General features: G+C 49.1%; 1 protein-coding gene across 1 annotated transcript; it reads left to right on the forward strand.

Annotated features, from left to right (window-relative positions):
* Positions 1-7,927: 7,927 nt before the first annotated feature.
* Positions 7,928-10,178, forward strand: PRLHR (prolactin releasing hormone receptor). The gene has a single exon (XM_007469584.1). It carries the CDS (start codon positions 8,455-8,457, stop codon positions 9,565-9,567), a length of 1,113 nt encoding a protein of 370 aa, XP_007469646.1. The 5' UTR covers positions 7,928-8,454; the 3' UTR covers positions 9,568-10,178.
* The last annotated feature ends 244 nt before the right edge of the window (positions 10,179-10,422 follow it).

Below are 10,422 nucleotides of genomic sequence, written 5' to 3' on the forward strand. Positions count from 1 at the left end.
ACGCAGGATTTATCCTGTCCAAAATGTCGCTAGTGCCGAGGGTGAGAAACCCTGGTATAAGGTGTTGCTATATTTCTTATAGCTTTGCAAGCTGTTTTTTGGGGGGAGTTTTTCTCATAAACCGGGGCACAGTTATTACATACATTAGGGTAAACTAAATTAATATGCTCTAAAATATACATAATACTTTTACATCCTTAATTCTCTCGTCTTAATCTGACATTTTCATTCAAAATGATGGAGAAGGAGGGCAGCAAGTTAAGAGAGCGTATGGGTCTCCTCAGAGCTTTTGGTCTTTTTTTTTTTTTTTTTTTTTTTTGTGGTTGACGTACAGCCCAAAATATCTAGTAAAAACTGGTCCTAAATTTTTTTTTTTTTTTTTTTTTCTGTATGCAGGCCTCTCGCTGTTGTGGCCTCTCCCGCCGCGGAGCACAGGCTCCGGACGCGCAGGCTCAGCGGCCATGGCTCACGGGCCCAGCCGCTCCACGGCATGTGAGATCTTCCTGGACCGGGGCACGAACCCGCGTCCCCTGCGTCGGCAGGCGGACTGTTAACCACTGCGCCACCAGGGAAACCCCAGCTTTTGCTCTTTAAAATTGATGTTGAAGACTGATAATAGGGTAGAGAGAACATTTGTTGTAACTCATGGCTCGTTGTCATCTGCTCTTGTTTGGGGAAATTCCTCATCATCTTCCATCAAAGTGGAAGTCAGAACCCAAACTCCCAGCATATTTTGCAATTAGAACTCAGGTATGGGATCCAGGCTCTGCCCCTCAGATACACCTGAGTGAAACTTTCATTTATAAATGAGGGACCTGGACCTCCCTCATGGTCCAGTGGCTAAGACTCTGTGCTCGCAATGCAGGGGAAGCAATCCCTGGTTGGGGAACTGGAGCCCGCATGCCTCAACTAAAAGATCCTGCATCCTGAAACGAGGATCCCACGTGCTGCAACTAAGACCCAGAGCAGCCAAATAAATAAATAAATATTTAAAAAATGCGGGACCTGAGGACACCTAAAGGAACTGGGGGACCCATTTTGTTGGACACAGTGGCTGCAGAGGTGCCTGGCTTTGGGGAACAGTGATGGCTGCAAGATTGAGTTCCTGATGCAAAATGGCATTGGTGGAGGTGACAGCACTGACAGCATCTTTGCATGTGGGGCGGAGATTTCTTCATCAAGGATGGTTTGGGAAGCTGCGTCTTGAGGCTGATGGCCCAGTCCTCTCGGCAGTTACAGGGCTGAGCTGCCATTCTCTTCTGCTTAAACCAGCCAGAGTGGGTTCTGTTGTTTGCAAGGAAGAGCTCTAACTGATGCACAAGGTTTATCAGTGGTGAAGTTCTTTAAAACCTAGAGTCCTTTAAAAAGTCTCCTTTCATCTTGTAACGTTGTGCATATTCAGTTTAGAAGCAAGGACTGAAGGTCCTCCTTTCTTTCCAGGCTCTAGGTGCGGGGCTTTAGAACTTCTGGGAGCAGGTAAAAGACCGGGCAGAGGGAGACCACATCAGGCAGCTCTTCTCAGGGAACTGGAAGGCTTCACATTCTGGGCCTAGAAGAGGTTAAAAGAGAACAGGAAGGACTGAGGGCACCTGCCCCTCTCCAGCCAAGAGCAAGCAGATTAACATTTGGCTTGCTATGACAGAAGATTGGCTTAGAGAATACTTTTATGTTTTATTTTAACATATTGATCACCTTTTCAATGTGTGTTGGAGGTGGGGAGCTTTGTGTTTGAAAACATCTTGTGTGTTTATTTCATTAAGTGTTTGGATACTGAAGAAACTTGTCCAGAGATGGGTGTAGGAATAGACCAGCCAGGATTGATGCAAATGTGCCCATCAATATGGAGTGCTTGTGTGCACCTCTTTATTCTTAATACCCTGACTGCTAACTCAAGGTATTATTTCCTTATTTCTAGCTGAGTGGGTAATTCATGTATAAACCATTATGAAAAAAAAAAAGGAAAAAGAAATTAGAGAAACAGCTCTAATGAAATATGTGAGTCTGAAAAGAATTGGAAATCAAGACTCCCAGAGATTGCTAATTTACTAAAGCCACAGGGCTTTTCAGTTTTAACATTGGGTTTTTTTACAGTAGCAGCATCCTGAGATTATTTTCATAGTTCCTTCTGCTAGCTGACTCTGTTTCTAGAAAATTCTGTCCCAGACAGTGAGCTCTTTGAGGGCAGGGAGAGTGTCATACTCATCTTTCACTCAATGCACCTTGTCCAGCACTTGTCACATATAGATGAATCACCGATAGCTGTTGAATTAGCAGGTTTTATCATTCCCTTTTCTCGTGTGGCAGGGAAGTTTCCTACCACACCCCAGCTCCTCATTTTACTCTGGGGGGTTACCCACTCCTTTCCTGGGGAGATAGCCTAACTTCTGGATCGGTGAAGGTAGAGAAAAGACAAGACTTTGTTAGTCTGGTTACACAATTATGTAATTAGCAGGAACCTACACTGTAAAAGGAAAGTGTATTTGACTTGTAGATGTTCCACTCTGAGACCTTGCCAGCAAGGCTCACCACTGGTATCTAGTGATTCCCTGGGACCTGTCCAAAGTCTGCGTGAAATAAGTATGGCCTGATAGGTGACGAGTGAGAAAAATAAAGGGCTGCCTTACCCCATCCTCTGAACTCCACGTGTGTGTGAGATCATCTAACAGTAAGTTTTCTTTCTAGCAAGTTTCTGTGCCTTCTCACCCTTCCAGAGCTAAGAGCATATGGTCAAGAGCTTTCACACAGGGTTGACTAGAGAAAGCCCAGAGGTGGCCTAGGTATCCAGGCCCAAGAGTGGGGACCCACAATGGGGCCCAGATTAAAATGAGACAGATGCAAGATGTATACCCTGCATGCTACTTTAGAGATGACTCTGGCTTAGAGAACACAAGGCCATTTGGGGCTCCCTTCTGAGTTGTTTTTTTTTTTTTTTTTTGGCAGCACAGCGTGGCATGCGGGATCTTAGTTCCCCAACCAGGGATTGAAGCCGCCCCCCACTGTAGTGAAACGGTGGAGTCTTAAACACTGGACCACCAGGGAATTCCCTCCCTTTTGATTTTTGATGGGGTGAGAAGAAAAGTCCAACCAAAGAAAGATGATTTCGGGTCAGAATAATAGCACTGAAGCCTCCACTCTGTGTTTGGGCAAAGCTGAACTGAAGAGATAAAAAAACGAGTAGTGTGTGTGTGGCAGAGCTGGAAGCAACAATTAGTATGTCTGGAGTATGAGATGAAAAAAAGCATTTTCCCAAAGTCGTCTAATGGAAGCATACGGGGTTTTCTTTGTGTTCGTATATGAGGCCGTGTCCGTTCTCACATTGCCTGGCACGGGCTCTCCTTTCCCGTAGGTGGCCAGCCTGCCACACTGAGTTGGCTCAGTCTGAGAAGCCAGGGGGTGCCTGGCTCTTGCAACACACACAGGGCAGGCTTAGAAGACAAAACTCATGTCTGGGGGAGGATCTGTTCTGTTATTGTCTGGACTTAAGTTTTAAAAACTGCTCTCTCCTCCCTAGTAATTAAAAAGATGACCTCTAGTGGTTTCTCATAAGTTTGGGCTAGTTGCCATGTATCAGCATGCACTTAGCTGTCATAAAATCTTCAGAGCCCTTAAGCAGTTTTCTCAGACTCCTAACTGCAGTCTTCACCTCTGTTGTCTCTGTCTTCTGTTCTCTACGTCCTGTTGCCTATTGTCATCATAAAGCATAATACCACCTCCTGAAGTTCATACAGTCCAAGGTTTTGTCTCCTACATGGGGTATAAGCAAGGGACATTTGGGCGAGGCATGAAGATCTGTTTATTTATTTATTTTAAAATTTTTATTTATTTTTATTTTTGGCTGCATTGGGTCTTGGCTTTCTCTAGTTACAGAGAGCGGGGGCTGCCCTTCGTTGCGATGCGCGGGCTTCTCACTGCGGTGGCTTCCCTTGTTGCGTAACACGGGCTCTAGGCGTGCGGGCTCAGTAGTTGTGGCACACGGGCTCTAGAGCGCAGGCTCAGTAGTTGTGGTGCCCGGGCTTAGTTGCTCCACCGGCATGTGGGATCTTCCTTGACCAGGGCTCAAACCCATGTCTCTTGCATTGGCAGGCTGATTCTTAATCACTGCACCACCAGGGAAGCTCCTAAAGATTTGTTTAGCTTAAACACAGTAAAGGTAGAGTTGTAACCAAATTTGTTAGAGCTTCCTGTAATAAACCACAGTGGGGGAGGGGTTCCCTTTATTTATTCAACCCCATCAGAACCTACTTGTATTTTTCAGTGCATCTGTCATGGATTCAGAGGCAGTAAAGTACAGTAGTGGAATGTTTGCTTCCAGAATCAGGCAAATCTAAGTTGAGATTCCAGCCCCACTGCTTATTAGTTGTGCCATTATGGTTAGTTACTTAGCCTTGAGGTACCACTTTCCTCATTTGTAAAATAAACATAATAATAGTTTTGAGGGGAATTTCCTGGCAGTCCAGTGGTCAGGACTCCACGCTTTCACTGCCGAGGGCATGGGTTCGATCCCTGGTTGGGGAGGTAAGATCCCACAAGCCCTGTGGCGCAGCCAAAAACAACACAATAGTTTTGAGGGGATCAAATGGGATGATGTACGTGAAGTAATTAGCACAGTGCCTGGCATGTAAAATGCCCTCAATAAATGGGGGCTATTTTTATCCACTCGATCAAAAGGGACATTTATTTGGTATCTGCTGGGTTCAGGCATGTTGTAGGTACAAAAATGCTTCAAGACATTGGCCCTTGCCTGTAAAGAGTTTACATCATGGCTGGTGGAGGCTCCAGAGGAAACACTTTCAGAATTTCAAAGGTAGAATGTAATAAAGGACAGAAATATCATGAAAGGGAAAAGGCTTTGAAGACAGGGTAATCTTTGAGTTGGGCCCGGTAGGATGTGAAGAATGTAAGTTGCGTTGGGATGAAGCAACCAGTATTCTAGAGAAAGGGAATAAATCCCAAGAGAGATGTTGGATGGTGAGGACATGTCTGTGTCCAGCAGTCTAGTGTGGCCTGAATATAGGGATTGAGACAGAGGTGGGAAGACCGACCAAAAAAAAAAAAAAAAAAAAGAGAGAGAGGATAAGAAGAGGGGGGCATGTGATTGGAAATGCCATGCTAAAGGCTTTGATCTTTGTTTGATGGGCTATTGAAGACTTTGGGGGTAGGGGAGGTAATACAACCCCATAGTTTGTTATTTACTATATGAGGTACTATCTTTCCTTCATTTGTCCTAAAAGTTTTTGTTTATTCATGATCTCTCATGTTTCTGGAGCACTATTAATAAAGGAAAGTCTGAACATTAGTATGGTTTAATTGTGATGTCCTAGCTGAGAGGGACCCTAGCCTTAACTCCAATGAGGACCAGAGAGAATAGAGATCTAAAATGGGCTATTCTATTCTGAGATGTTCACTTTCTTTCCATCTCGCAAAAGCTCACAACACTGAAACCCTTACCAGATTTTATCAGGAGCTTGGCAAATGATCAACTTTCTTCTCTGGAGGGTACCCCAATATTGAACTTTCAAATACTGACATTTACATGGCCTCTAGCTGTTGATGTTTGTCATGTTACTATTTTTAGTATTATATAATCAATGATATTGACTAGAGTGATGGGTCTAGTTATAGGCCTAACTGCATCCAGAGTCCTTTTCAACTATGTTACCACAATTTCCTCTGTTAAAGATATTTTTTTTTAAGAATTCTTTTTTTAAAAAAATTTATTTATTTTATTTTTGGCTGCATTGGGTCTTCGTTGCTGCATGCGGGCTTTCTCTAGTTGCGGCAAGTGGGGGCTACTCTTTGTTGTGGTGCGCGGGCTTCTCATTGCAGTGGCTTCCCTTGTTGCAGAGCACGGGCTCTAGGCACGTGGGCTTCAGTAGTTGCAGCTCGCTGGCTCGGTAGTTGTGGCTCACGGGCTCTAGAGTGCAGGCTCAGTAATTGTGGCGCATAGGCTTAGTTGCTCCGCGGCATGTGGGATCTTCCCGGCCCAGGGCAAGAACCTGTGTCCCCTGCATTGGCAGGCGGATTCTTAACCACTGTACCACTGTTGAAGATATTTTGAAGCAAAAGAGTGCCTCTGCTCTTGGGTATATATAACCCTGTTGGTGAACATGATGAGAAAAATCACTGGGTAAGGGATTAGGCAGGGACAGATTGTATTTTATTTTGAGGTTTTTTTTTTTTTTTAATATCATACTTGCTTTAGCTAAAGTGATTATAACCCAGAACACGTGGGTTTAGAATAAATACAGTTGCATAAAATTGGATTGCTTTTGTTCCAATGTTGACTTTTCTCCCTGTATGAGTGAATCACTTAAATTTGGAGAGTAGAATCATTTTACTTCTTTCCAGCCTAACTGGAATATCTGCAGCCAGAAGACAAAGTACAGGGGCTTGTGAGAGACGGGATAATGAAGCTCCATCCTCTGGGAAAAGGAAAGAAAATGTGAAGGGAGGAGATAGCTTCAAAAGAGGGAGGCTACAAAGTCTCCTTCCTGCCTTTCCCAACTTGGTCCAGGTTAAATTTACATATCAATGATGACTTAATACTACTAAAGATTGTATGTAACTTTTTTTTTTTGCGGTACGCGGGCCTCTCACTGTTGTGGCCTCTCCCGTTGCGGAGCACAGGCTCCGGACGCGCAGGCTCAGCGGCCATGGCTCACGGGCCCAGCCGCTCCGCGGCACGTGGGATCTTCCCGGACTGGGGCACGAGCCCGTGTCCCCTGCATCGGCAGGCGGACTCTCAACCACTGTGCCACCAGGGAAGCCCTGTATGTAACTTTTAAGTTTCTCAAATGTTTGTTATCCCGGTAGAAATCCTGCATATACATGTGTGTATGTGCATGTGCCTGTGTGTGTGTGTATATGTGTGTGTGTGTGTGTGTGTGTGTATGTGTGTGTGTTGTGTGGTGAGGCGGCCTAAGGGTGTTTATTTAAGGAAGGAGAGGGTAGGGTCTCAGAACTGACATTCCTTACTGGTATTGTCAGGCAGATACGGATTAGAGCTTGGTAGCCGAGAAAGAGGGAGAGAAGAGAGTAGCAGAGGAGTGGCGAGCAGGTATCGCAGTGAGCCTGTCTAAGGTAAATGGCACGAAGGCTGCATTTTCTGACCCTTCTGACCCAAGGCTGCATTTTCTGACCCAGGGAGATAAGACAGCGCCGTCCTTGGCACTATGTGCGGTGACTCGTAGCAGGAGCACAAGTCACCACCCTCCGACCCCCAGAGACCCCGGCCCATCTTCCTCTATTCCGCCCTACAGCTCTTGAAGTCTGCAGCTCCGGCCCAGGATGCAGGCGGCGAGGCAGCTCTTTGAACCAGGCCAGGGACCAGGTTCCTTCTCCAAATGCAAAGGACACGGAGAGAGGCTGCCCTCCCCAATCGTCCGCTGGCAAGCACTCACGCGCGGCGCAGCCCGGGCCGTGGGAGCTGTCCGTGGTGCTGAACACTTCCTTGGGCTTGGTCGGACCCGCGACTCTCGAATCGCGTCGGCAGCCTAGGCGGAGGGAGGGCTCAGTGGGTCCCGCGGAGCGCGAGCGCCCGAAGGCCTGCGGCGAGCTCCAAGCTCGAAGATTTAGATCCCTCACAGAACCCCCTATGCGACTCTGTTAGCGCAAGCCAGGACTCCACTCAGGATCCAGCGCTTGAGGGCGAGTCCCTCATCTTTCCCCTACATCCCGCCGTGGACCTCAACTCCCACCCACTTCCTGCCCTGCGCCTTCCTTGTTCAAACAGCACCAGGTCCTGCCGAGAGCCCGGGGCTTCACGCCCCTCCTCTCCCTGGTCCACTGCCCTCTCCTCCAGAGCGGGACTCTCCCAGGGCGCAGCAAGCTCCCGCAGCAGAGGTTCTCCCTCGCCGCTCCGGCCCAGGTTTCCGGCCGCTCCTTCCTCTTCTGCTTCTATTCTCCCCACACTATTCACCTCTCCAGTTCTCTAAGCACCGAGTCGGGAGGCGCGTGCTCCGCCCTTTTTTTCCGTACAAGGGCACGATGGAGTGGGGGGCGGGGCGGAGGGGGAGGCGCCGCGAGCCCACTGGGAACGCTTGAATCTCTTCAGCTCCGCGGAGAAGCGGAGAAGGCTGCACGGCCGTCTTGGGTGGAGGACCTCTAGGGACCGCCAGGGTTCTCCCCCTCGTTCCCCGGAGCGCTTTTCCATCCGCCAAGCCCCAGTCACCAGGTAGGACTGTGCTCCTCGATCTGGCCCGTGGGGACTGTAAGGGCTCTAAATAGAATAGAAGGCATTGAAATAACCTGTGCCCATCTAACTCATAGACTTAATTTTACAGAGGTAAGGGTGACGAGACTTTAAATTTTGTTGTTATTTATTGTGGCCAGTCATTCCAGAGGAATATTTGGGTCACTGAAGTGTGTGTGTGTGTTGAGGGGCGCAGTTGGTGTAGGAGGGGGCGGAGAGAGAATGGGAAGTGACGGACTTTGATTCTCTTTGGACAGGTGGCTATGGCCTCATTGGCGACTCAGGGTCCCGGGGCCCCTGACTTCTTTTCTGGGCTGCTGCGGGCGGCTTCAACTCCGGCCAACCAGAGCTCAGGAGCCTTGGTGGGCAATGGGTCGGCGGCTAGTCCGGGCGCTCAGGCCATCACGCCATTCCAGAGCCTGCAGCTGGTGCATCAGCTGAAGGGGCTGATTGTGCTGCTCTACAGCATCGTGGTGGTCGTGGGGCTGGTGGGCAACTGCCTGCTGGTGCTGGTGATCGCACGGGTGCGTCGGCTGCACAACGTGACCAACTTCCTCATCGGTAACCTGGCCTTGTCGGACGTGCTCATGTGCACCGCCTGCGTGCCGCTCACGCTGGCCTACGCTTTCGAGCCACGCGGCTGGGTGTTCGGCGGCGGCCTGTGCCACCTGGTCTTCTTCCTGCAGCCCGTCACCGTCTATGTGTCTGTTTTCACGCTCGCCACCATCGCGGTGGACCGCTACGTCGTGCTGGTGCACCCTCTGCGCCGGCGCACCTCGCTGCGCCTCAGCGCCTACGCGGTGCTGGCCATCTGGGCGCTGTCCGCGGTGCTGGCGCTGCCGGCCGCCGTGCACACCTACCACGTCGAGCTCAAGCCACACCGCGTGCGCCTCTGCGAGGAGTTCTGGGGGTCCCAGGAGCGCCAACGCCAGCTCTACGCTTGGGGGCTGCTGCTCGTCACCTACCTGCTCCCCCTGCTGGTCATCCTCTTGTCTTATGTCCGGGTGTCGGTGAAGCTCCGCAACCGCGTGGTGCCGGGCTGCGTGACCCCCAGCCAAGCGGACTGGGATCGCGCGCGACGCCGCCGCACCTTCTGCCTGCTGGTGGTGGTGGTGGTGGTGTTCGCCGTCTGCTGGCTGCCCCTGCACGTCTTCAATCTGCTGCGGGATCTCGACCCGCGCGCCATAGACCCCTATGCCTTTGGGTTAGTGCAGCTGCTCTGCCACTGGCTCGCCATGAGCTCGGTCTGCTACAACCCCTTCATCTACGCCTGGCTGCACGACAGCTTCCGTGAGGAGCTACGCAAGCTGTTGTTCACCTGGCCCCGCAAGATCGCGCCGCACGGCCAGAACATGACAGTCAGCGTGGTCATCTGATGCCGCTGTGCCAGGCCTTGGGGAACTCCATGTCCGCTTGTCTCCGAGGATGCCTACCCGAGGCCAGACTGGAGAGCTTATTCCAGAGCTAAGCTAACACTAAGCCAATAAGGGGCAAAGCTTCCAGCCCAGCCTTCTTGTCCAGCTGTCTTTCCTTGTCCTGTGTCTTTGTGAAATGCTAAGTGGGCTTTGTCGAGAGTCTTGTGCTTTGCTTGGAGGAGGCCGGGGAGAGGAAAAGAGGATTTATTATTCCCTCCGTTTGCCCTTGAAGGCCAAACAAAGCTCTTTCTCCTGGTTCAGAACAGTATTTCAGGACCGTAGCTGTCTTCCTTGCTTCCTCTTCTGCTTGCTTAATGGGGAGATGAAGGAGCAATGAGCAGGGGGTTTAAAATGGCTTTGTTGGGGTTGGTAAAGCTTTTCAGGTTGCCTTTTAAAAGGGGCTCAGCCGAGATGCAATTGCTTAGTCAAGTTGAACCCATTAATTTCTGGGATTCCAGGGAAATATGTACTACAAATGTACATCTAGGATTTCAGCATTTCCTGAATAAGACCTTTATATGCCACAGGGGTTTTAATTTTAAATCCACTTGAATTTATAGTACAAAAACACTTACAAACCACCTTTCAAGAGGTTTTGCTACTGTTTTCCTTCCTCCTTATCCCCCAATTTCTATTTGAAGATGATGAGCTGAATTAGTCGATGAAGATATAGATAAATAGGGATAAAGAGGAAAAGGTTCAAATCGTTTAAGGGGATATATAACTGCATAGGACAGACACCCTATCTGCGTGTATGTTTGTATATACACACCCAGTGTTTGCCACAAGGCAGGCACTCAAATATTTGGTTTTCTG

Source organism: Lipotes vexillifer, unplaced genomic scaffold (assembly GCF_000442215.2).
Source record: "Lipotes vexillifer unplaced genomic scaffold, Lipotes_vexillifer_v1.1 scaffold240, whole genome shotgun sequence".
NCBI lineage: Eukaryota > Metazoa > Chordata > Mammalia > Artiodactyla > Lipotidae > Lipotes > Lipotes vexillifer.

Bases quoted from the DNA above. Each gene is read 5' to 3' on its own strand.
- PRLHR (XM_007469584.1), top strand. From the start codon at position 8,455: ATGGCCTCATTGGCGACTCAGGGTCCCGGGGCCCCTGACTTCTTTTCT.